The sequence below is a fragment of the Podarcis liolepis genome (assembly GCF_965112155.1).
Source record: "Podarcis liolepis genome assembly, chromosome: 3".
Lineage (NCBI taxonomy): Eukaryota > Metazoa > Chordata > Lepidosauria > Squamata > Lacertidae > Podarcis > Podarcis liolepis.
The window spans coordinates 68,246,634-68,274,089 of record NC_139557.1 but is presented as its reverse complement, the minus strand read 5'-3'; the positions used below and the strand labels follow the sequence as shown (position 1 = coordinate 68,274,089).

The 27,456-nt window shown below is 40.3% G+C and overlaps 1 protein-coding gene across 20 annotated transcripts in view; it reads left to right on the top strand.

The window, feature by feature from the left end:
- The window catches only part of SYNE1 (spectrin repeat containing nuclear envelope protein 1), a 273,458-nt gene that overhangs the window by 186,151 nt on the left and 59,851 nt on the right, over positions 1-27,456 (top strand). For 15 of the 20 annotated variants that reach the window (XM_083496328.1, XM_083496315.1, XM_083496320.1 and 12 more), the window contains 23 exons: positions 971-1,105; positions 1,827-1,933; positions 2,910-3,063; positions 3,286-3,417; positions 3,513-3,668; positions 5,615-5,824; positions 6,826-6,927; positions 7,103-7,222; positions 8,597-8,797; positions 9,579-9,752; positions 10,190-10,321; positions 11,671-11,867; positions 13,469-13,601; positions 14,560-14,742; positions 16,468-16,617; positions 17,606-17,779; positions 18,201-18,356; positions 21,893-22,048; positions 22,526-22,696; positions 23,690-23,823; positions 24,654-24,858; positions 26,081-26,263; positions 27,289-27,435. In XM_083496328.1, the coding sequence (XP_083352454.1) occupies positions 971-1,105; positions 1,827-1,933; positions 2,910-3,063; positions 3,286-3,417; positions 3,513-3,668; positions 5,615-5,824; positions 6,826-6,927; positions 7,103-7,222; positions 8,597-8,797; positions 9,579-9,752; positions 10,190-10,321; positions 11,671-11,867; positions 13,469-13,601; positions 14,560-14,742; positions 16,468-16,617; positions 17,606-17,779; positions 18,201-18,356; positions 21,893-22,048; positions 22,526-22,696; positions 23,690-23,823; positions 24,654-24,858; positions 26,081-26,263; positions 27,289-27,435 (3,612 nt within the window). The remainder of the gene's footprint in view (positions 1-970; positions 1,106-1,826; positions 1,934-2,909; positions 3,064-3,285; positions 3,418-3,512; positions 3,669-5,614; positions 5,825-6,825; positions 6,928-7,102; positions 7,223-8,596; positions 8,798-9,578; positions 9,753-10,189; positions 10,322-11,670; positions 11,868-13,468; positions 13,602-14,559; positions 14,743-16,467; positions 16,618-17,605; positions 17,780-18,200; positions 18,357-21,892; positions 22,049-22,525; positions 22,697-23,689; positions 23,824-24,653; positions 24,859-26,080; positions 26,264-27,288; positions 27,436-27,456) is intronic. The other 5 variants (XM_083496325.1, XM_083496322.1, XM_083496321.1 and 2 more) reach the window with 1 other exon arrangement.

The window sequence follows — 27,456 nt, the reverse complement described above, 5'->3', positions numbered from 1 at the left end:
CTGAAGAGAGTGACACAAATCAAATTGGAATCTAAATGGCACAAAGTAGATACTTAACATCAGCAGTATTCAGAAACTATTTAGTGAACATTTAAGTTTCTCAGATCGCAGTTGAGGTGCTGTTCAGATGCTGTTCAGATGGAAGGCCACATAAGCTTTCCTTACAGTATAGAATCATAGAATCATAGAGTTGGAAGAGACCACAAGGGCCATCGAGTCCAACCCCCTGCCAAGCAGGAAACACCATCAGAGCACTCCTGACATATGGTTGTCAAGCCTCTGCTTAAAGACCTCCAAAGTAGGAGACTTCACCACACTCCTTGGCAGCAAATTCCACTGTCGAACAGCTCTTACTGTCAGGAAGTTCTTCCTAATGTTTAGGTGGAATCTTCTTTCTTGTAGTTTGGATCCATTGCTCCGTGTCCGCTTCTCTGGAGCAGCAGAAAACAACCTTTCTCCCTCCTCTATGTGACATCCTTTTATATATTTGAACATGGCTATCATATCACCCCTTAACCTCCTCTTCTCCAGGCTAAACATGCCCAGCTCCCTTAGCCGTTCCTCATAAGGCATCGTTTCCAGACCTTTGACCATTTTGGTTGCCTTCCTCTGGACACGTTCCAGTTTGTCAGTGTCCTTCTTGAATTGTGGTGCCCAGAACTGGACACAGTACTCCAGGTGAGGTCTGACCAGAGCAGAATACAGTGGCACTATTACTTCCCTTGATCTAGATGCTATACTCCTATTGATGCAGCCCAGAATTGCATTGGCCAGAATCACATTAAAGTACCAGAATCACATTAAAGCAGGACTTATTATTATTATTATTATTATTATTTATTAATCTCTCGAAGAAGTAGGAGACTACAAATCCAGACCTGAGAATGATAATCCTATCTCTCTAAATTCATATTCCGCTTGTATTCCTCCTCCCACCCTCTCATTCATTCATTCATTCATTCATTTAAAGCAGGGTGCTATACAGGAAAAGGAGGAGTGTGAACCAGATCTAGCCACTTCTCAAAGCCCCAGTGTCCAAGAATGGCTGCTTCAGGCACGGACAACCCGTTCACAACAGCAGCAGAGCAGCCTGCAGAGACAAAAAGTGAGTGTGCTTAGTTACTACAAATCCTAAACCTGTTTAAATGCAGTGAACCATTTGTTTGAATTGTGTATACTTCACATTTGCAGATGTCCACATTCTGTGATGTGGACCCCCCGCTAGCAGGAGAGCTGTGCAACTTTGGCAGCGGGGCCAGCAGTACAGCCCCACTTCCCGTTACAGTGGTACCTCTGGTTATGTACTTAATTCGTTCTGGAGGTCCGTTCTTAACCTGAAACTGTTCTTAACCTGAAGACCACTTTAGCTAATGGGGCCTCGCTCCGCCACCGCATGATTTCTGTTCTCATCCTGAAGCAAAGTTCTTAACCCGAGGTAATATTTCTGTGTTAGCGGAGTCTGTAACCTGAAATGTATGTAACCCGAGGTACCACTTGTAATAACACGACACCCCTTCATGAAGGGAACTGTGACCCCTTGTGGTCTTTGGGAGTTGTGTTCACTGGTTGCTCCCATCACATGCACTTTGACCCTTCTGTGATTGTTTAAGCTCAATTTAAGTTTCAGCTCAATTTAAGGATAGCCCTTTGTCTGTGGAGGAAAGAAGATGCAAGGAAGCATTATAACTATGGCCAGTCTTATCTGAAATCTTGGTTATTTTCATTTTCCTGTATGCCTAAGATGTATTCTAGCAGTTGTACTGTATTTAGTATTCTTAAATAGTAAACAGGATGCTGTTCAGCCAATTGTGCTTGATTCTTTTTAGGAGCTAGAGAAAGAGCTAGCAGAGCAGAAGAACCTACTTCGCTCCGTGGCAAGTCGTGGAGAGGAAATTCTAACACAGCAATCTACTTCAGAAAACTCTCATCTTAGGTGTGGCTTGATGCATTTTATTCTTGTCCAATAGTTTTGTATTGATTGATCATGCCAGTGTGCGCTCATAACTTCATGTGTTGTTTGTGTTTTATTGTAAATGAAATCTGAAAAACAGCTTACATTTAAAATAAGATTCTCAGAATTTATTCAAGATTTTGACAACTGCTGGCTAGATCATAACAGCATATTGTTGTTTTTATCTAATTAGTCTAAACATCATTCATATATATATATATATATATATATATGCTTTCGTAGATTTTCACGGGTACAGGAATGCAGGTTTTGGTGTCTTCGGGTGTCAACTCTTACACGGGAAGACACCCGAAGACACCAAAACCTGCATATATATATATATATATATCCAAGTAAGATAAGCAGAGGATCAAACAAAGCCTGCCAGCACAAGGCTTTGTTAAAAAGAGACATACTAACTCATAATGCACGACTTGCAGATTTCTTATGAAAGGTACCTAAAGTTTATTCTTATACGTAATATAAATTTAATTAATATTTGTTGTATCTAATTTTAAAAACTTTGGAAGGGTTACATTTGTAAAGAATTAAATGCTTCCTTAATGCAGTGCCTCAAAAATCATACCCTTCAATCTCAAATGTTACTGATTTCAGAAGTGATGAGGCTTCCTAGTTTTAGTGCATAAATACTATGAGTACTTCAGATTTCTATGAAATCCTTAAAACAGCCCAATTAAAGTGTTCTGGAAGTGTAGGAGGTGGCCAGCAGCATCACAGCCAGGCAGGACTTCATACACAGTCACTGGGTGCAAGTCACCTTCACTTGCGTCCACTTTTAACTTGCATAATCTCAGTGGTTTACATTAACTTTCATGACTGACCCTTCATATCAGCTGTGAACAGTATTTTGATGAGGAGAGTACAGTAGAGTAACAGTCATTCCAGAAATATTGCTGTTTCAGTATTGCTAATTCATATTTGTCTTTTCCATCAACAGGAAGCCTGATGTATTAACAGAGGAACTAGGTTTAGAGGGAGAAAAACCGTCAGCTGAAGATCAAATGAAAATGAAGTGGGAAAGCCTCCATCAAGAATTCAGCATTAAGCACAGGCTGCTGCAGAATGCTCTGGAACAAGAACAAGAGCAGCCGGTAGGTTTTCTTTCAAAACTGTTGTTTTCAGCACTCTTTACCGAAAAAGAAAATGGTAAAATCTACAACCCAGTAATGTCTTTTTCTCAGAATGTAAATTGAAAAAAGGAACACTTGAAATCAAAGCCCTACTAACTGAATAAGGAGAATAAAATCATTATATTCATTTAAATTTTTGTCACGTCTGAAAATTGTAATCATTACCTTTTCCTTCCTTCGCAGCTCTACAGCAGGCCAAACCGACTTATATCTGGCATGCCAATGTACAAACAAGAAGGGCAATCTCAAGATAAACCATCAGCTGCATCTTTATTGGTTGGTTTGAATGAGGCTTTTGAAGACGCTTCTTCCCAGGTAGGATATTTGATTATGTTCACTTTTTTTGTGAAGTTCAATATATACTACTGTACTAATGGACCTGCCTCTCTCTTTTGTGGTGCCTTATTCAGCCTGGAGGTGTGGAGAAGGAGAGCCTGCACTTTGAGCAGAAGTTGTACCGTGGTGTTTCAGCCACCTCTTCCTGGCTAGATGGTGTTGAAGAGCACTTGTTTGTTGCCACAGCCCTGTTGCCCGAAGTGACAGAAGCTTGTCTTTATAACCAGGAAGTAAGTGGTCCTAAAATTGCCATCTTCATTTTATTATTATTTAAATATCTCTCTCACTTTTCATTAATTAATGATCCCAGGGCACAAAACATAACAAAACCCAATTAAAAGACAAGCAATAAAACCAATTCAATGACTTAAAATACCAGATAAAATATACTATGTCATCGTATACACTAATCTGGGGTTGTTCCCTATAAAGGCTTGGTTGAAGAGATATGTTTTTTTACCTGGTGATGAAACATAAATAGTGATGGCTCCAGCCACATTAGAGGTACCACTATGGGAAAGGTTTTATCTTCTGCCACTGCATAATGAATTTCCTCCAGTAGTGGAACACTGAGAAGTTCCCATCCATCACAACAGTAAGAAAGATGCATTAACGTTGGAGCTAGACTTAGAACCGAGGAAGTGGGGAGGCCTTCATCAAGAAAAAAGTGCCAGCTTAATGTTGTACTTTTTTATTTATTGAAACATAAGACTATACAGCTTATGCCTACAGTTTTAAATGTGATATTGATAGGTAGAAGAGCAAGTGCAAGGTTCATTTGCTCCTCTGCTGAGCTGCTAAAAAAATCACAGGTAAAGACACCTCAAGTGCCGTTAGATCCAACCTGTGTGCCCCCATGGTGGTGGAGAATACGCAAGTGGAAAAGTTGAGTTATGTAGCAGTGGGTGTCATTCTTAGTGTGCCTCACTGGTTTTAAGAGATAAATAAAATAGGTTGCATTTGGCAAGTCTGTCATAGTTCAGTAGAGACAAAATTGTTCTCTCGAAGAAGTGTTCACCTCTACCAATGGTGTCTCTATGTTTCACATCTATGTCACCCACCATTTATGTACATTACTGCTATGTACGTCCGGAGGAGGGGTGGTATTGAGAGATAGTGCTGCTCTTCTTCTTTCTGGAGTGTACACAAGAAGGGATTAGAACATTTGCCCAATTGCAAAACCATGCTTACATTCATACACCAAAACTACTGCAGTACATACATACATCAAAAGAAGTGTGAATATGTGCACATAAGAGGCAACAGGAAATCCAATTTGGGGGTGGGGGTGGGGCAGAGGTGCCAACATGGAATGTTGTAAACAAAAGTATTTCTGTTTCCTACTTTAGGCTATGTACACATTCCCATTTATTCTGCATTCAGGGCACTCCCTCTGCTGGTTTGGGAAGTGGCGTACACATGACATTAACCACAATCCATATCAATCCTGTATCTCTTCTGTTGTTTCTTCTGAAATACTGCATTTTTATCCATTTCCCCCCAAAGCAGCTATGGTCCAAATTGAGAAATAGAATGATCTAGCTGTATTTTAAGCCAGTAATTGTGCACACAGCCTTAGACTGACAGTGACTCTGTAGGTGCTCAATAAGACAGAGGATTTTCATTATCAGAAAAATTCTGTTGCTGTATATTTATTCTAGCCATATGCTGTAATATTTCAGAAATCAACAGACATCTTGGAAAGGAGAATACAATGGAGCATTTATACAGAACTCTACATGTGTATCTAGGGTGAAGCAATCTGTGCAGGGATTCTTTCACTAATATGAATAGTGAGACTTTTGTACATAAATGGAATCTGCATATGCAGTGGTGTTCCTGCCTACACATTAAGTGCAATTATAAGCATGATTATTCAGAAGTAAGTCCACTATTTTCAGCAGGATTCGCTCCCAGATAAGTGTGCATTAGATTACAGCCTGAGAACTGCCCTACATAGCTGAAATTACTGGATCTGGTTAACTGTGTACTGAATGAAGATACCTACATTTTGCTTATATGATCTTAACCTATCATGGAACAAGTTTTGAAGAAATAGGAATATAATACTTTGGTATTATATTCTCTCTTTCATCATCATCTTCATAATGATTGGTCTAATATTTGGGAGAGTATATTTTCAAGTGTTTTTTGGTTTTATTCACATATATTCCAGGCTCTGGCTAAAGATATCAAGGAGATGACAGAAAAAATGGATAAGAACAAGAATTTGTTTTCTCACATATTTCCTGACAATGCTGACAATCGAGATGTTATAGAAGACACCTTGGATTGTTTGTTAAGGAGACTAATATTAATGGAGACACTGGTAAACCAAAGATGTCATCAGATGAAAGAGAGACTTCAGCATATTCTGAGTTTTCAGGTAAAGTTTCCCTTAACTTCTTAATGATTTTTTTCCCCTTTCAGATATTTTTTTCTGAACAGGAACATCATAGGAACAACGAAAGATCACAAAGCAGTGAGTTAGCTTTTGAGTTCCGGAGAACTTTTCCTTGGGCTAAATAGAATGCATATAAGATATATAAAAATGGTTTTGAGAATATGCAATCAGCACATATGTCAACAAATAACGAATAATAAAACAGATAAAAAAGGCATCATTTATCATGATCAGTGTTCAATAAACAAACAAAGGAAGGAAAAAGAGTGAGAGAAAAATATTGCTGGTTGAGGATAAAGGCCACATTGGGGAAAAGAGTCCAGCATTGCAGAGGGTTAGGTTGGAATAAATTACCTTTGTGGTTGCTTCCAACTCTACAGTTCTGTGATTCTGTGACTGCTCATGTGATAACCCATTTCTCAACTGTAGCATCAGTGTATTTGAACAATGTAGAACATAGGTAGGCAAACTAAGGCCTTGGGGCTGGATCCAACCTAATCGCCTTCTCAGTCTGGCCCGCGGACGGTCTGGGAATCAGTGTGTTTTTACATGAGTAGAATGTGTCCTTTTATTTAAAATGCATCTCTGGGTTATTTGGGGAGCATAGGAATTTGTTCATTATTATTTTTTCAAAATATAGTCTGCCCCCCCCCACAAGGTCTGAGGGACAGTGGACTGGCCTCCTGCTGAAAGAGTTTGAGTAGTAGAGGCTGCAAGCTAACTGCCTCACATTACAAATGAAAGAGACTGACATTGGATCACTCCAAATTATGGCTAACACCAGTGCTTTTTTTCGGGGACGACGACGCAGGGGTACATATACCCCTAAATTTTTTGTGAATCTGAGTTTGGCCTCATTGAGGTGCAGTATTTCAATATGAGTAGGAAAATGAGAGTACCCCTAAACATTTTTTTAGAAAAAAAAGCACTGGCTAACATTCTACCATTTTGAAAATCTCACATAAAATTTTCTTCACTGACAGAATGACCTGAAACTGATGTTCACATCACTGGCTGATAACAAGTATATAGCCCTGCAGAAACTAGCTGAAGCAATCGAACGTCCTGAAACAGAACAAATGCAGGTACTACCCTCTTTCTGTTACTAACCATGGAGAGGGGAAATATATATTATCTAACCTAAAAGTAAAAAACTTTGCTGGACAGCCTTAACACATTTGTTGAGTTGCTGTCTCTGACATCATGCATCACTGTTGTTGTGACGCTGGAGGTTCAGTGTTATAATTCTTTCTTATATAGGCTATTCAACAAGCAGAAGATGGACTGAAAGAATTAGATGCAGCAATCAGTGAGTTAAAGAAACGTGGGGATAAACTGCAGATTGACCAATCTTCCATGCAAGAGCTAACAAAACTTCAGGTACATAACCTGTTATTAAGAACTTGATAACATTGTTCTTGAAAAATGGTTAGTACTAAATTATTTGTAAGTAACAAGTTATTATTATTTATAGGTAATATTAACATAAATCATAGCATATATACATATGATCCCAGCAGAGGCGCCGAGTTGCGCCCAACATTGGGAGGGGCCATCGCGCACACATGACATCACACGTGATGCGCGTTGGGAGGAAGCCACTGTGAGGCCCGCTGCCACAAGGCCTGCCATGGTCTGCTACCTTTGTGAGGCCCAGCCCTTCAAGATTGTGGGGGCTCAACCCCATCCCAACAGACTTGGGGGGGGAGGGGCTGAAGACACCTAAGCCCTACAGAGTTGGAGCCCATGGATTCCATTTTTCAACATCTTCTGATTTTCTGTTTCAGATCATGCAAATTCTTTACCTGCTGCATAATAACATTAGATCATATTCTGTGAGGGTTTAGTTGTCTCTCTTCATCAATGAACAAATATATTTTGCAGTCACTGAATGGCAGAAAGCCAGTGGCAGTAGAATATAAAGAGTGCCTGACACAAGAAATAATGGCCACTTAACCTTGTATTGCCAACACTGACTGCAAATTACTCCCAAGAGTCTCAGGCAGAGCACTTTCCCATATATGACTCCCAATAAGTTTTAACTAGAGGTGATAGGAAATGAAATCATAATATTCTGCATGCAAATAGTGCTCTATCACTGAACTGTGGCCTCTGCCCATGGTTTTCATATAGAACACACTGTTGAAATCAGTCAAAATTTTGATGGTTGGTTGTATTTTTTAAAGCTCATTTGGCTTTTCAGACAAGTTAATTCCCAGGTCAATGACTACATTAGAATATTTTTTATGAGTTCGCTGAATTCATTATAAGGCACCCAGGAAAAAAACAGGACACAACTCTCCCCAGTGCAGTGCAGTCAGAATTCCCAGAACAACATCTACAACCGAGACCGAGGGCAGGGATGCCTCTGTGGCAAGAGAGCTAATATGGTGCACTCCAAATGTTGTTGGACTACAACTCCGGTCAGCCCCAACTTGGTGACCAATGTTCAGAGATGATGGGGGTGTACCACATTGACTACATCTGCAATACAGCATTTTAAATTTAGTCTCCAAGAAATCTAATTTGTTGTTATTTTACTTTTAGAATTTTTGTAACCCACCCCGAAATCTTAGTAAAAGATGGAATATAAATACTTGAAATAAGTAAATGAAATATATTCCTTATAGATTTTTGACCCAGATAACCAATACTGGCAAAATGGATTGACCTGATCTGCAGTGTTTAATATTTGCATGAGTTTTCTCTGTGACTCTAAGGCAGAACATTTATGCCTCTTTTCTCCTATGTCAGGATATGTATGATGAGTTGATAATGGTCATAGGATCCCGGCGCAGTGGGCTAAACCAAAATCTGGCACTTAAGGGTCAGTATGAGCAAGCGTTGCAGGATTTGGCTGACCTAATTGAAACTGGCAAAGAAAAGATGTCAGTTGACCAGAAAATGATAGTTTCCTCTAAAGAGGAAGTCCAAATTCTTCTGGACAAGCACAAGGTAAAAATATGTAATTCTTAGATTTAATTTATTGCTAATATCTTGTTTTTCCATTAGTGTCATTCTGTTGTTGTAGTTGCCTTTAATTTTTCTGTTCTTCATTTCTGGAAAGAGATCTGTTATGATTTAATGACACATGGAATCATTTGAAAATAGTGGTAAAAAATGATAGATTCTGTTTTCTGATACTTTATATATTGCCATGTTATATTGTTGCAATAGTAGGAGCCGAAATGTATTGACCACCTGGAGGGATGCTGTTGAAAAGGCTTTCCTGCATTTCAGGAGGTTGACCATAAGCACACAAGAAGAGCTCTGGTGAATCACTCTGAAGGCTCATCTAGTTCATCAACCAGTTCTCACAGTGGCCAACCAAATGTCTGTGGGAAACCTATAACTGATCACTAGCATACTTGTAAAGGAAATAATATAAATACAAAATGCTAGTTTATAAAGCAAGGGTTAATTTCTGCACATACAAAATTATGCACAAATCCTGCACCAGCATCTGTTCTGCTAGAAGTTGCACTAAAAAGAAATGATGGCTAATCTGTGTGGACAGCCCATGGTTTAAACATCTAGGTAAATCTAAAGTTTGCAGCACATTAGTATAATTTATTAAAAATAATGAATATATGCTGCTGCCCTTTATGCACTTACCTGGGAGTAAGTAATATGGAGTCCAATAGTACTTATATCTGTGTAAACGTGCATAGGAACATACTGTTTAGTCTAGCTGGATACAAATAATAATACTTGGATGGGGTGTATCATTTTTCAGGAATATTTCCAGGGACTGGAGTCACACGTAATTCTGACGGAAACACTTTTCAGGAAGATTAGCAGCTTTGCTCTTGTGAAGGAAACTCAGTTCCATGGAGATCTGATGGCACAAGCCTCTGCTGTGTTAAAACAGGCTCACAAGAGGGGTGTTGAGCTAGAATATATTTTAGAGGTAAGAACTTCCTTTTTTTCCCTTGCCTTAAAATGTGGATATTTCAAGTGCATTTCACTCAGTAGTTCCTAGTTTGCACATAACAGGAAGCTATGGTTAACAACGGCTTCCTGGTCGGTCCCCCCCCCCCCCAATGTTTGTGCAAAGAGAGGAGCAAAGAAGGAGCCAAGGAGCTTAATAAGCTGGGTTATAGTAATGCAAATGCAGTCTATGAGTGCTTATCATAGTTAGCTGTAAAATTGTTGAAGGAAAGCAAAATCTTCCTCAGCCATACGGAAGGAAGTGAAGAGAGTGAGTCTGGGAGAAGATTTGTCTCTGTGGTGTTGCACTAAACAATGGTTTAGCATCCAAATGAGAATTGTACTATTCTTTAGATAATGCGTTTGGAAATCACCAAGGCACTGGTTCAGCTTTTAACATGTGCATGTCCTTTATAGACTTGGACACATCTGCAAAAAGATTATCAGGATCTTACACGGCAGCTGGAGACGGTTGAAACTAGCATTCCTAGTGTGGGTCTGGTAGAGGAATCTGAGGAGAGGCTTGCAGATCGGATTGCACTTTACCAGGTGATTTTGATGGTTTCCACAGTTTAAATATTGATTTTTATTTTTTAAAAAAATACAAAGCATCTATTGCTTTATCTCAGGTGATTGCTGTTTGCATGACTGAAGTTTCTATTCTATGTTGCGTTCAAATTAAGACAAAACTTTATTGATTACATGTAAGAGCAGGTTTTGCATTGGCATTGGGCATGCATCCAGTGATCAACCAGTCCGCCTGCTATTTGATACGTAGTTGGGAATGACCAGTATTACGTTCCACCTGCAGCATGAACCACATCCAGTAACCCCCCGCTGGTCCTCCCCCACACACACAACATGGAGTGGGGGGGTCTTCCTCTGCCCATTCCCACTGAGGATCCAGCCCAGTGTGTCTTCCAGCCACACGTTGCGATGATTGCTACCACACATGACACTAAGACTGTGTACATTATTTGCGTCTCGTATAATATTTGTGTGCATATCTAAATTATGTTATTGGAGAACAGGGAGTGAAAGAGAATTGTTTTAAAATCAAATGCACATTCTGGACAATTTAGTTTTTACATTACACGATAGATATGCAAAAGACATGCAAACATAAGACTAGCCTGCTGAATCAGGCCAGTGGCCCATCCGCTCCAGCACCCTGCTTTCACAGTGGCCAGCCAGATGCCTGTGGGAAACCAGGGAGCAGAAGATGAGCACAAGAGCAATTCCCAATCCCATGGTTTCCAGCAACTGGAATTTGGAAGACGTGGAGACAGAGCATACCCATTGGCTAGTAGCCATTGAAAGCCTTCTCCTCCATGAATTTGTCTAATCCTCTTTTAAAGCCATCCAAGTTGGTGGCCATCACTGCCTCCTGGAGGAGCGAGATTCACAGTTTGACTGTGTGCTGTGTGAAGAATTACTTCCATTAGTCCTAAATCTTCCAATGTTCAGCTTTGTTGGTATCCTTTTGTAACATGTAAAAACTGCCAAAGATTTAATTACCACGGAAGTATTTGCTAGGTTTCATAATGAATTTGAAGAGGAAGAGGCTGGGAAGATCAACATGGAGTGGAGGGGGTCCTCTTGGTAGTTTGTGGGTGGGGGTGACCTAGGAGAGGGCATTCTTTGTAGTAGCCCCTAAGTTGTGAAATTGCCTTCCCACAGTGGTGCAACTGGCTTCTTTCCTGTGAATGCTGAAGACGCACCTCTGTGCTTTGGCCTTTGATGCTTCAGATGTGTGTTTTCAGAGCTTACCCTATTCCTGTGATTACAATCTGTTTCAATTGTTTTCTATTTTGATTTTCAGTTGTCATAACCCACTGCGGGACCTGCTGGGGAAAAATGTTGTTGATAATGCCTCTTTTCTCTCATTGCCATGACAGCATCTGAAATCTAGCCTTGCTGAATACCAGCCCAAGCTTTACCAAATACTGGATGATGGGAAAAGACTTCTGTTCTCCGTCACCTGTTCAGAATTGGAAACTCAGCTAAACCAACTAGGGGAGCAATGGTTAAATAATACCAGCAAGGTCACCAAAGAACTGCATAGACTGGAAACTATACTTAAACACTGGACAAGGTAGTGTTAATCACATAATAATAATAAATAATAAATTTTATTTATATCCCGCCCTCCCCAGCCGAAGCCAGGCTCAGGGCGGCTAACAACAATAAAATAATACAACATACAATAAAATAATACAACATTGAACAAGGGGGACTTAACTGCTTTACCATTTTGCATTCCAGCAATCAAATCTTGCCTTTAAAGTTTGTTTGTTTTTTAGTGTAAAACTTTGTAAAAGTTCCTAGGAAATCAATCTTTTGAACAGGCGAAAGCAGACTTAATTATAAATTCTCTCCATCTCCAATACAGTTTTCTTCAAATTTGATCTAGTAAAATATTTGTTATAAACTTTTTTTAAAAAAAAAAATGCATATATGTATCTCCGGTGCAAGTTCCTGCTGTGAACTTTTGTGGCTGATTATTTACATATGTACAGTCCCACTATCACGTATTTTGGAATATTGCATCACCATAACAGCTTGTATTCTGCATTCTGTATGCTAATAAACCTAGAAGTAGCTTTTAAGTCTAGTAGTAGATAGGTAGCCATAGAAGGATCTGGCAACTTCTGTTTCAGTGTATCTGAAGAAGTGTGCATGCACACGAAAGCTCATACCAAGAACTAACTTAGTTGGTCTTTAAGGTGCTACTGGAAGGAATTTTTTTATTTTAAGTCTAGAGTTCCACAAATCACATACTCTGGGGATGTCTTATATGCTTTTAAAATACATTCCCAAAGTCGAATGTGAGTATCGTGAGTTGCAACCAAGTTGAAGACATCAGGAAACAGTAGACACTAAGGTATACTAAGAAAAGTGTACTTCTTATGTAAAGAAGTACAGTGGTGCCTCGCAAGACGAAAATAATCCGTTCCGCGAGTCTCTTCATCTAGCGGAGCGGATTAGCGCTATTAGCGGTTTAGCAGATTAGCGGCTATTAAAGGCTTAGCGGCTAAAAGGCTATTAGTGGCTTAGCGGCTTAGAAAAAGGGGGGAAGCAAAAAAAAATTGGAACACTCGCAAGACATTTTCGTCTTGCGAAGCAAGCCCATAGGGAACTTCATCTTGCGAAGCAGCTCAAAAACGGAAAACCCTTTTGTCTAGCGGGTTTTCCGTCTTGCGAGGCATTCGTCTTGCGGGGCACCACTGTACATGTATTTAAGCAGCTGTGTGTGCATAATTACATAGTTTTAAATGAAAAAGTAACTTGTAAAATATAATAGAATTGTAGAGTTGGAAGGGACCACAGGGGTCATCTGGTCCAATTCCATGCAAAGCAGGAATCTTTTGCCCAGCGTGAGATTTGATACCATCACCCTGAGATTAAGAGTCTCACGCTCCACCAACTGAGCTATCCCAGGAATATTCAATCATGTTTCAAGTTAATACAGGCAATCCTCGTTTTGTGCGGAGGTTACGTTCCATAAAGCGTTTCGCCTTTTTAGTGATGTTTTGGATGTGCGTAAATCTGTTATGGCCTGTACATCAATTTTGGTGATATAAGGAGAAAGATTTTGTCAGGGAATTGGGGGAGGATCTTAACTCATGAAAGTTCAGGGTTGCCCAATATTTGAAGTAAGGTGTGAAATGTGTCTGTCCTTTGTCCGCCCAATAGATATCAAAGTGAGTCAGCTGAGCTGATTCATTGGCTCCAGTCAGCAATGGATCGTCTGGAGTTCTGGACCCAGCAATCGGTTACAGTCCCTCAAGAACTGGAATCAGTCAGAGATCACTTGAATGCATTTTTGGTAAGATGCAATAAGTATCCTTGCCAGCTGTGTGTTTCAGGAGATCCTGCTATCATAACACCACCCTAACCAAGACCCCACTTTACAATGTATTGTTTTGATTAGTTTTTCTACTTAATCAAAGAACAATGTAGTTAAAAGACTGTTTGAGCAAAGCTGCTACCTTCCTCACAAGCTAAAGAGACTTACTGCTCTGGAATTCTTACTACCTTATTATACTTTTGTAGTTTTTGCAGTGAAAAAAATCATTCTTGACTTGCTGCCATTACATGTCAGGTCCCTGAGGTGCTCCCAGTTTGGTGCGCCTTTATAAGTAGGCTGACTTCCCCATTTAGCACCACCACACTAGATGCTGGCTTGGCTCATCCAGGGAGCCAGTCAAAAAACCTTGGTAGACTCTGTGGAGGTGGGGCCTACGGCATGGACCAGAGGGAAAAGTTACTGTAGGTTCAAGCCTGGGCTGTGACTTCTGCATTGCCGTTGCAGACTCCTCCACCCACCACACACTGTTAAAATTGTTCTTGCTGTGGACAGAAATTGGTCACTGATTAACAGACCTGGAAAGGAATTTTCCTCACAACCACCATTGGTCTGGGGGTTGTGAGGTTTTCAGTTCCCCCTTTTTGGTGGTGGGAGGGCATTGGGCAGGATCTGCAGCTTATAATGGGCCTTGTGGGAAAGTGCATTAATGCTATGCTGTGGTGGGCCCAAGCCTTTCAACTTCTTATTGGTTTCCGTAGCAAGCAAGCTGGGGAAAACATCATCCAGTATATGGGCCATATATTACCACATTATCTTCACCTGTGACCATTCCCACTCCCCCCCTTGAATGACATTCATGAGTTCACCTGGGACACAATGCATTTAAAGTTATTTTCACACATAGTGCAGATTGGCAACATTTTTGCTGCTAAGCATGTTTATGTCGACTAGTTATACCAAATGCCAATCTTTCCAGGAATTTTCTAAAGAAGTTGATGCCAAGTCATCACAGAAATCCACTGTTCTGAGTACTGGAAACCAACTCCTGCGACTGAAGAAAGTGGATACTGCAGCTTTGAGGGCAGGATTGTCCCAGATTGACAACCAGTGGACAGAGCTACTCACACAGATTCCTATAGTGCAAGAAAAACTGCATCAGGTATGGCAGATGCTCAGCATTACATCTGAATTCATTATGTTTGCAAGTGATCCAGGGCACATTTATGTGAAAGTATGGCTAACTGAAATCAGTGAGGTTTCCAGATGTTATTAGAGTGATGTTTCAGTAAGTGGATTTATAGGTATATAAATCATACCCTCAACAAAATTGCATATGCATTAACACTGCTTTCATTCAGTACCGCTACCTTATAAAGCCTGCTATGCAAATGCCTCTGTTGAACTTATTGCTATGCCTTGCCCCTCAGCACAGCTCAATATATGTGACTGTTTGCAAATCCCTTGTTGGGTCCATGAACCATGTTGGGTTCTGTCTGGGAGATTTTGTGATTACTTGGGCTAGAAACAGCAGCCCACAATTGCTATAGGAAGGTTGCTTTGGGTTTGACCATCCTTAAATGCTTGCATTGACGCTAAAAAAATTTCTGGTGTGCTGGCATTGGGGGAGGGAGATCTGGTTAGAAAGCAGCTAGTCCCCTTTGAGGGGCAGTTTAACTGAGTGGGAATTTTGTGAGGTTGTATTTGATTAGCGTGTTGGACTCCCTTTCTTTGCCTACTCCCTACTGTCTGGAATTCCAATTGGCTGTTAGAGGTGTGGTTTTATTTTTTGACTTGCTGCTATTTTTGTTTGATTGACATTTATCGTGGGCAGGTAAGTGGATTTTAAGAATGAGAATAAGTACCCTGAAGCATCCTTGAGGAAAGAGAACTTTCCAAACAACTTCCATTGCTGACTGGCTTCATAGGTTGCTCTTTGGGGCCTTGACGAATGTTGGACAAGATCATCCCCCTCATCCCCCTAGCTAAGGATGAAGAATTTTGGGGAATGTAGGCCTGCTAGAGTGAACATGCTCAGAGAAACATAGGGAAGCAGCCCTACCTGTCTTGCCCAGAGTCCACCTGCCATCACTTTCATAATCTGGTTGAATTTACTGCAGGTCATACTATTATATAATAAGTATGACCTTTATACTAAATCTCTGGGTCTGTCAGGTGGTGCCGTTTCTTCTGAATCTTCTGTTGCTAGAAGTGTACTGACTTTTTTGCCACAGGCAGTGATCCAAAGCATATTTATTTGGAAAAGACCTGCTGAAATCAGTCACTGCCCCACCCCAAGATTTCACCAGCTGCATAAGAGGCCAGCCCCGCCCCCCAGGATCCTGCAAGAAGATCCTACTTTGTCCTCAGCCATGAAAGCCACTCCACAAATTGGCTGACATCTTTGATGAACTCCCCATGCTGTGAGGATTCTGGCGTATTTACTTGTAAGAAAGTTACATTGATTTCCATAGGACATTTCCAAATAAATATGCTTTGGATCACAGCCTGAAGCAGAAAAGTTCAGTACGCTTGCAGAAGCAAAAGATTCAGGGGGAAAACCCCAGCACTATTATAACTGACAAAGTCTCATTTGTATAATGCATTCAGTAATAGGCACCAGATTTCAATAAAGATGTTGCCAAGTTTCAAAATATTCAAAAGGTGATAACCTATCTAAACTACAAATCTGTCAAGCGGGATTACCCTATTTCTTTCGGTATGCCAAATAATTTTGTTAAAAACTTAGATATTTGTTACACATGTCTACATGTGTCATAGAACATAATAAAAATAATGTTTTATCGCATATTTCTAGAATGAGCCATTCTTTCATGGATTTTATTATTTGGGTTTCATAACTATGTATTTTTTTTATTTCTTGCAGCTCCAAATGGACAAGCTTCCTTCTCGTCATGCCATCGTGGAAGTCATGAGTTGGATTTCATTGATGGAAAATGTCATTTCTGAGGATGAGGAAAACTTTAAAAATGTAGTAGGACACAAAGTTATTCAAGACTATCTTCAGAAATATAAGGTAAGTGGTACAGGAGACTTGGAAAGTAGGAAGATCAGCCCAAAGATAAGATAACAAAATTTTAGTATACCTATGAGTTAGGATGTGAATGACTGAATTAAAATAACAACTTTTGTCTTTCCAAATAACATGGCTTTATCAATTCTAAACACTTCCAGTGGTACTAAAATCAGTTTTTGTATAGACATTACTGGTTTTAGTATACCAGATCCAATATTAGACTCGTTTGAAACAAAATTATTTTTTCCTACATGAAAATTAAATGCAGTGTCTGCAGAGTCTTGTACTACTTCCCGGGCCTCTGTAATAGGGCCTGCTTTTGAAAATCAGCACACAGAGGGCAGCATGCAACTAACTTGTTCTGTCAGCGCAAGGATTTACACTTGCACAATGACACCTTCCCCCCTCCCACACAAGCAGTCCCTAATCTGCTCCAGAGGTTCGCTACCCTCCAGAGCACATTTGTAGAAGGCACAGGATGTTTGTGGGGACAGGAGAGGAATTTCCATTGCGTAAGCATAAATCCTTGTGCTGACAGAACAAGTTAGTTGTCTGCTACCCAGATATTTTTTTTTTATTTTCAGTGGTGGGTTTTCAATCTGTCCCAAAATTCAATGACTGTGTTTGCACATCATGTTCAGCCACAGCTAATGTTTAATTAAATGCAAATGAGCAGTGTTTGTTTGGCAAACCACAAGCCTGGGCTCAGTCAGCATAACAAGCTTGCATTTTTTTGCTCCTGTTGTGACCAGGAGCACCATAGTTAAACTATGGTTTAACATGAGGAGCCAACCAGGCCAGTATCTTAACAATTGCTTTCGCTGTTTGGGGTCATAGTGACTCTGTCTCTATTATTAGCCTTCCAAAATACATTACTTAGAACTATATATTTTTATGGGGTTTTGGCAAAGCATGATATTACTAGCATTCATTTCTTCTTTCTGTAAAGCAATGTCTGATAGCTTCCATTCTTTCGCTTTTTCACTAGGGTTTCAAGATTGATGTCAACTGTAAGCAGTTAACTGTAGACTTTGTTAACCAATCAGTACTTCAGATTAGTCAGGATGTGGAGAGTAAACGCAGTGACAAGACTGATTTTGCAGAACAACTTGGAGTAATGAATAGGCGTTGGCAGGTCCTGCAAGGCCTGATAACAGAAAAGGTAAGGAAATAAGCCCATCAAATTTACAGAGAATGGCAAGAGCATAAACTGCTTATTAATCAGAGGGAAAGACATATCTGAATTCCATTATTTATGTGTGAGAGCTAGTACTGGACCAAAGTATTTGTCCCAGCAATTTTCATAGCAGGGTTCTTTGTGGTGGGGGGGGGGAGGTGAAAATGCATTCCAACCTAAATTCTAAGAATTTGACCTTATGTAAGACGCAGACAAGTCTTTTTCTTACTGTTACTGTTTATTAAAGTAACTTGACTGCCCTGAAGTTCGCTGCCCTACGATGCTCTCGGAACAATGCTATGTTCTAAGAAAGCTTGAACTAATACAGAAGTACTTTCCACTGAAAGAAGTGGTTACCTCAACTCTGTGAAGTACATTATTTAAAATATCTGCATATCTTTTTCAGATTCAGTTGTTAGAAGGTTTTCTGGAATCTTGGATAGAATATGAAGACAGTGTTCAATCCCTGAAGATGTGGTTTGAAACTCAGGAGAAGAGACTGAAGGAACAACAGAAAATTGGAGATCAGGCTTCAGTCCAGAATGCCTTGAAAGACTGTCAGGTATTGCTGCTGTGGTGGTGGTTGTTAAATTACTGCATTTCTGTCCTAACCTTTCTCTCAAAGGAGACCAGGGTAGCAAACACAAAAATGGTCATATACAATAAAATTAAAAATAAAACACAAGCATTTAAAGAGTCATGTAGTCTCACAGCTAATAATTGCAGGGTTGCCAAGAACAGTATTTTTCAGCCACCAAATGCCTCTGTAAACAGGACTGTTTTAAAGTTTCTCCTGACTGTTAGTAATGAGGGAGACGGGTGCCTCACCAGGGAGGATATTCCACAAACAGGCAACCACTGCTGAGAAGGCTCTGTCTTACAGGTCAATGCCAGCTGGGCAGTATCGCCAACAGAGCTTCCCTTGCAAATATTTGAGGAAGCATTATTTTAGGTATTTGGGTGCCAAGCCATCTAGAAATTTGTATGCTGGTACTATTGTATTGAATTTGACCCAGTAACTGGCAGCCAGTGTAGTGCTTTCAGAACCTGTGGTACATTGGCCCATTGGATCTACCGGGTAGCTGCATTATGCACTAGCTGCAGTTTCTGGGCTGTCTTCAAGGGAAAACACACCTGGAAGACATTACAGTAATCCTGGCCTGATGTCACTAGGACATGGTCAGCTGAAGCCAGGCTATCCTGGTCCAGGAACAGCTGTGTTTAGAATCCAGGTTGGAATCCAAAAGCAGTCCCAGACTAAGAACCTGTTCCCTTTGCATTGAAAGGAGGAGGTTGAAACCTCTTCCAGATACCTAATTCCCAAACATGGCAACCACCCATTCACAGCACCTCTGCCTAGCCAGGATTCATCTTCAGTTTACTGGCCTCCATCAGGCCCATCACTACTTTCAGCAGGCTGGGTGTTGCTTGGCCCTGACACCCCTTGCTCCTTTCCATCCCTCAATTTTATGTGGCCATGTCTCTATTGTGTCTCAGGCATAAGCTGTGACGTATTTGTTCTGTTTTCACTTTCTAGCTATAACTCAATATGGCAGTAGATCATTGGAATCACCCCCTTAATGTTGATAAAGATATTTCATTCCTTAGCTCTGACCTAGATTCCAGATCTTAGCTTGGCTCTGTCGGTGTAATTCAATATGGCAGTAGATTGTCTGGATCACTCTCTTATGTTGATAAGCTGTCCCATTATTTAGCTCTGACCTAAATTCAAGACCACCCTGAATCCTGTAGACCTTTCCGGAACTTCGCATATGTGCCACTAGACTGAGGTGAATGTTTTCTATACTTTGAAAACTAAACAATTCTCTCAAGGACCAGATTTTCTATTAAAGCATTAAGATATTTCTATTTTAAGTGGCTGGCAAATAGCTTACATCACAGTATCAGGAACAGGGTGGTATTCAGGAATTTCAATTATTCTCTTTGATTTTTGAAATGAAGGGAAACATTTGTGGGGGGGTATATTTTTGGTCATCTGGTAGCCTAGATGAACAGAAAACCTAGTCTTGAGTCTTTTTAAAGAAATTTTGTCCTGACAAATAGCAAATTTGTTTTTAAAATATAACATTTCAGATCATGTTGGTCTACCTTAATTATCAAAACGGCACCTATCAAAAAATGAGGGGTGATACCTTTTTTCATTGTTTAACATGATCATGATGATTATTTTAACCTAGTAGGTTGCTTGTCATCCTGTATAAGTAAGCCTTTGACCAATCACAATCACTAAGAATTTGTTTTTGACTTGAGGTGGTAAATAAATAAAATTGTGACACTACATTAATGCTTGCTTGAAACAGGCTGGGTGGATTGCGCTGTTGAATTTGGATCCGCATTTCAATGCGGATGTATTTGTTTTCTTTCTTTTTTTCACACTACAATACTTGCAGTGGGATGTCCATTGAAAACTTCGGCCCACTCTCTGGGCAATGACATTGTGTTTCCTTATACCTTCTAAGCCATGGCTGCAGATAGGTGCCAAAAACACATTCAAGAGTGGAGTTTGCAAACATTTCCCAGTCTCTCTGCAAATGACAACTTTCATGGACCACAGGAAAATTCAGCACAGTACTGCGCATCTGGTTGGCCAAAGTAGGAGCAGGATGGTGGACTAAGTGGGCCTTACGTTAAGCTGCTCCTATGTTCTAAATTTAGATGTGCCTAACTTTCTATGGCCGCATCCTTATTTTGCTACACAATGCAATAACCACAAAGTATAATTTAGCACCCAGATGTTTTGTGGTAAACATCTAGAACCTCATCCAATTTATTGTCTTTATGTGACAGTGCGCGATAGAGATATCCACAAACCAAGGTTTGTACTTGGTTTAGTGAGGAGAGAGCTTAACCATGAGTCATGATTCAGATGGCATAGTAAGCCAAACTTTAACTTGGCTTAAAGTGGCATGGTAGCAAAAAGGACAAGAGGAGCAAACTAGCTGCAAGCTTCCTAAGCCACAGCTTGGCTTAGCGTGTCACACAAACCAGGCCATATTTTGGCAGGAATTTGTCTGCTAAAAACCCAAAGGAACCATTTTTCTAAGTCTTTAGACATGAGTGATATTCAACTTAGTTATACTCAGAGTAAATTCATTGAACTCAATCAGCATAAGTTAGCCTTAAGTCTTCTGATTTTAATGGGTCTACTCTTAGACCCATTCTTAGAGCAATGTAATGCAAATATTGCAATTCCTATATTAACTGCTGATAGATCGCATTCAATTTTTCCTCAAATAGTTTAGGAAAATGTCTGCAGTAAATCAGAAGCAAGCATGACACTTTAATTGAGTTATGAGATTGGAAAGATGAAAGTATTTCTCTTCCAGTATTTTTGGCATTTGGTGCATTTTTCTTTCCTTTGATCTCAGGCCAGTTTAAATTTTATTTATTTATTTGAACATTTTGTTGTAGACCTCAGTGTAAATCTAAAAGAGAATATGTTAACCATTAAACCATTCCAAAATGAAGAGTGAAGCATTGGTCTGCCAGGAAATAGAAAAAAAAGTGTTTTATACTGAGAAAACAGAACTGGAACAACTTGTCAAAAATGTTGCAATTGTAATTTTATTTAATTGTAACTTTATATTTTAACAGCAAATATAGGTAATATACAACCTTACGAAAGACTATGCAGAAGTCTTCTTGTGATTTCTAGTTATGGGCCATGTGCAATCTAATTAAGTGACATTCAGAATCGCATTCAGAATGTGATGATTCTGAATAAACACAGGGTGGTATCCAGTGCTACTGTTCCACTTGTATGATGGAACTTACTGTTTCTTTCCTCTTCCCTGTAACTCCAGTGGGTTAGGAGACTCTCTGGAGTGGATTTGGGAGGTGTGGGGAGGAGGAGTGGAAAGGTAAGTCCATACAGCATTTGATACAGCCTATTGTTTTAATTAAAAAGAATTGAAATGGCAATATGTGAATCATTATTTATGGCGAATCTGTTGCATTAGAGAGCTGTGCAAATTCTCCACCAGATCTTTCACTGTTTATCGGGAACTGTTAATGCTTTCGACATTTGAGAAAGTTGAAAACCTAAAACAAAACCATGGTCATTTGTATTTCTTTCAGGAACTTGAACAGCAAATAAAAGCTAAGGAAAAGGAAGTTGAGAAAGTGGAACAGTGTGGCCTTTCCTTGATACAGAATAAAAAAGAAGAAGTTTCAGTTGTTGTCATGAACACACTTCAGAAACTAAACCATTCTTGGGCAAATTTGGACCACATGGTAAGCAAGTATGGCTGCATTTATGAAGAGGGGAATTTTAGCTCAAAGAGCAGCCAGTTGGAATTTGTGCATGTGTTGCTGCAGTTTAGCCAAGGAATTTGATTCACTTGTGTAGAATATATGTAGAGCTTTTTAAACATTTTACTCTGTTTGGATTGCAACTCATCTTACAACACTAAAGAATACATAGGCTATTGGTTGGATCCAGATTTTCCATGATGAGGAAGAGGTGACCCTTGGCAATTCTTCCTCCCCACTGCAGACCCCTCTGCCCCCTGAAAATCTGCTCCATATCAGCATGATAGGTGGTGCTGGCGGCTGCAGGGGACGGGTGTGTGTGTGTGTCAATATTAGACCAGAGAAAATAATAAAATCTGAAATAGTAACCTTGTCTTCAGAATGATTTAAACCGGCAGCAAATGGCATTTATACTTTCCTTTTTTATTTATTGTTTGGTTCTGTTTCTTTTTCTGTCAGGTTGGCCAGCTGAAAATATTGCTGCAGTCTGTCCTTGATCAGTGGAACTCTTATAAAGCAGCTTATGAAGAACTGAATAGTTACCTGATGGAAGCCAGATACTCGCTATCTCGCTTTCATCTCCTTACAGGTTCCCTGGAAGCAGTGAAGGTTCAAGTTGATAACCTCCAGGTAAGGACATGAGCATCCAAGCCTTTAGTGTATTTAGGAAAGTCGGGGAAATTTCCAAACTTTGCAGGGAAGCAAATTATTGCCAATTGAAGGCTTTTAAAACTGCGCTTAAAACATGGCAAACCTGTTCTACAGTGTTCTTCATTCAGTGGTGCTTTAGGATTTCTACATTTCTTTCCTAGCATCATTTTAGTTCCTGCTAACAGGTTGCCAGGTGTGACTCTGAAAAGAAAATGTAAAACTTTAAAATCAAACTGCAATTAAAATGCCTGCTGGAATAATAATAAAAAAATCTTCAGTTGGTGCTGGAAGTTCAGTAGGTAAAAAGTAAATAAAAGGGGGATCCATAAAAGGTGAAGTCAGACATACCTATAATCAGATGCATAGGGGAATCCATCATCAGCTCCCCATACCTGGGAGGAGGGCAAACCAGGTTGGAGAAAGACAACCTGGGAACTCAGAGCTGGAGCAAGCTGGGCTTGGCTATGCGGCTGTGGACTTGATAGGCAACCCACAAGACACTGGGAGGTTTATATCCTCTTATGTGGCTCCTACCCCTTTCTGGTTATCTGCTGGGTCCCACTGTACATATGCTCCTGTGCTTCTCCTCCTGAGTAGACCTTGTGGTGAATTCCTCTGACTGCTTGGGAACAGCATCCTCATTGGCTCTGGACTTGTTGCTAGGCCCAATGCCACCTTTGCTCCTGGGGAGAAGTGGGAAAGTCTAGGATTGAGGTGGAGTGTGTGAGGCTGTTGTGGGCAGGCAATGTGTTTCAGGCTGTTCAACTGTCTGACAGCAGTGGCACTGGAGGTCTCTACAGAGGCCTACTCCTCTTCTTCCGACGTAGTCTCTCTGGAGTCACGTCAACTGGAATTCGAATGGGTAACTCCTGCCTGTGAATAAATAACATAGTGATTTATTATTCCATGTCTTCCTTCCTAGTTGCAATTGCACATTTCTTTCCACTTTAATCTCTCTCCCCCTTTTTAAAGAACTTGCAGGATGAATTGGAAAAGCAAGACCATAGCTTACAGAAATTTGGATCAGTGACCAATCAGTTATTGAAAGAATGCCACCCACCTGTCACAGAAGTACTTAACAACACTTTGAAAGAAATGAACTTGAGGTAAGAAAGCAAACGTATTTTATAAACGTAATCCCAAATAGGTATCTGAAGGTGGGAGGGGCAAAACAAGCTTGCAGGTTCCTCAAATAGTTTTACCTTAATCCTCCCAGCTCTGTAAGGAAAACCCGTTTCTCTCTGAGCCAGTATAACTCTAGGCTGTTCAAGTCATCTGTATAAAACAGGCAAAACAAAAATATTTTTCTGATACCATTTGAAACGTTAAATAGTTCCGGTATAAACAAGAAGCTTCAAAGCAAAGTAGACACCCAAATCCAGTTAAGTTATGGTTTCAAACACACACACATTTCTAATAAACCCCCTTGGAAGTCGTGTGAGTTAGAGTACCCCATGGGAGAAGATTGTGGTCAGATTTTAATTCTGATCTGCTAGTTTACTACATGTTTGTCTTTTGAATGTGAGTAAACATTCACAGGTCCTTCTATCTGCAATATGGTGTCCAGAATTATACCTCCTTAGCCTACCACTTCATTCTACATGATGTTTTTTGTTCTTTTCTCCACATGTAGTTTTCAAATGAAGGGTTTCTTTAACACCCACACCCCTACATGTCTCTTTTTTAAATTACTTTTTTCTGGAACAAAACAAAGGTCATCATAGAGTTATGAAGATTGGCTTCAAAGTCCATTAGTCAACATACTTGGTGTTCCTTTTTTCAAATTGTTTTTGTGAGAAATAGCCAAATTGCCATCTGATTCATGCAGAAGTTTTGAAACCCAAGATGAAGATGTACTCAAAAGTTCTTCCATAGTCTATTTTGTTTTCTCTCTGTGAGCTCCTCTATCTCACAATCCATTGGTTATAATCACTAGGTGGAACAACCTTCTAGAAGAAATTGCAGAGCATCTGCATTCCAGTAAGGGTCTGCTTCAGCTCTGGCAAAAGTACAAAAACTATTACACACAGTGCTGCTCCACAGTTCAGCAGTATGAGGACCGAACAAATGAACTTCTGAAGGCTGCAGCTAGCAAGGACATTGCTGATGATGAAATTACTGCTTGGATTCATGATTGCAACGTAAGTTCAGTAAACTGAAGGCTGTGCCATTAGTCCACACTTTTAAACTGCAGCAAGGTCCCTAATGTTAAATACGCAAGGAGTCTTAAAAACTAGCTGAATACTGACAAGGGAACAGATGAAGTGTTTCCCTTCTCTTCCAATACACCTTTACCATACTCATTCTTCTCCCAGGCTCCAGTCCCTGATCCTCCATTCAGACCATTGCCACTCATAGACCAACGAGATCAGCTTTTCCAAAACATTTCCCCACACCAAATTTGCCCTGAGACCCTAAGGTATTCCCCCAAATAGCAAATTGGGAGGTTGAGATAAGGTTGCTTATTGCCACCTTACCCCTGAACCCAGATCCTTTTGATTGCTACATCTTCATAGTCCTGGGACTGTGTTATTGCCTTCCCTGTTAATGATGGCTGCACCATCCAGTGAATAGGTTTTCAAATCCCCATGCAGCCATGAAGCTCACTGGGTGAACTTGGGCCAGCCATAGCATAACCTACTTCATAGGGTTGTTGTGGTGGTGAAATGGGGAGGAGGAGAACCATGTATACCACCTTGAGCTCCTTGGAAGATAAAGGTGGCATATAAATGTATGTATGTATGTATGTATGTATGTATGTAGGGGACGCGGGTGGCGCTGTGGGTAAAACCTCAGCGCCTAGGACTTGCCGACCGCATGGTCGGCGGTTCGAATCCCCGCAGCGGGGTGCGCTCCCGTCATTCGGTCCCAGCGCCTGCCAACCTAGCAGTTCGAAAGCACCCCCGGGTGCAAGTAGATATAGGGACCGCTTACCAGAGGGAAGGTAAACGGCGTTCCGTGTGCTGCACTGGCTCGCTAGATGCAGCTTGTCACGCTGGCCACGTGACCCGGAAGTGTCTGCGGACAGCGCTGGCTCCCGGCCTATAGAGTGAGATGAGCGCACAACCCTAGAGTCTGTCAAGACTGGCCCATACGGGCAGGGGTACCTTTACCTTTATGTATGTATGAATACATGAATGCTTGCCTGCAAGGCAAGGAGCAGGTCCCTAGGACTCACAGCCAAGATGGTCAATACCATTTTCTTCCAGGAGAGCTAACACAGCTGTAACAGTTTAATGTATATTGTTTTATTATGTTGAGGTCAATGTCAACATATTCTAAGTTCGATAATACTTTGCACTATGAAAAATCACCCCTCAGAAGCTACTTGTATGCTGTTTTTAAGTATCACAATCTCTGCAGGACTTGCTTAAAGGCATGAAGACTGTGCAGGATTCTCTGTTTGTCCTGCATGAACTGGGGGAACAGCTGAAGCAACAGGTGGACTCTTCTGCAGCAGCAGCTCTCCAGTATGGTCAAGTCTCTCTGAACCAGAATTTATCATCCTTAGAACAGGCTCTGAGCAGGCAGCAATCTATACTACAGGTAGGAAGACCTTACCACACACTTACAGCTCCTTCTTTCCCAGTACCTTCCATTGCTCACATAATTCATGTAAGTTTTTAAGTTGATGTTTTGCTGTGATTTTAATACTTCATTGGCAGCCACCCAGAATGGCTGGGGCAACCCAGTCAAATGGGTGGCATAAAATTATTACTATTATTATTTTTAAGTTGGGATTGTCGTACTGCCTTATTTAGGACATGATAATAGTAATTATCACTTCTGCAAATGAAACCAGCTTTTGCAGAATAGCATTATTGTCACATTGTTTTAACAGTAGTCACCATATTGAATGACTGGTCTGAAAGTTTTCATCAGCAACCATGTCTGCAATGAATGACACAAAAACAATGATATTTGGTCTTTATTTAGCATTTTGCTCTTATTGTGACTAAAATGGTCACGTTATGGATGAGTTGCCCCATGGCAACAGGACAGATGTCTGTGGAAAAGGAGGAAAAGTCTTTGTGCAATGTATGGAGCTCATAAGTTGCCACATTATTATTATTTTAAGGTTTTAATTAATTATGCATGAAATAGGAAACAAAACAAATAAGAAGAAAAAAACAAGAAAAGGGTAGTATATAGATTCTCTCAGTTGGTAAAATATCAGGGTAGGAGTGCATGAGGAGAAACGTAAAAAAGAGCCAATAAGAAGTCCATATTTATCTAGCAATCTAGCCAGTACTTGCTTATAGCTCTCTTTATAAGTTAACTCCACCTCTAAAAGCTGAGCCATTTAGTTTATTGTTCTCTCCCAGCTTGTTGAAACAAGATATCTGCTGTTTCATTCTCTCTCTCCCTCTCTCTCTCTCTCATCTCCACTTTTCTTATAAATAGTTCCTGCATGAATAATGCCTTTGAACGCCAGAAACTGTGATTATTCCATTCTGATTCACCCAAGCTGCAATATTTGCTAACATACACTGTTACTGGTAGACAATTAGTCAAAAGAAACCCACATTTCATAATTTATGACCTTTCCTTTCCTTTTTTTCTAATCCAAGGCTGGGGTTCAAGATTACCAGACATTTTCCAAGAGCCTAGGAGGACTAGAGGATTGGATAAAGCAAGCTGAAGAAGTGCTAAAAGAACAAGACCCAAGTAGTTCATCTGATCTGTCCACAATACGGAATAGAATGGAAGAGCTTAAAGTGAGTTAGGACAGAAGCATG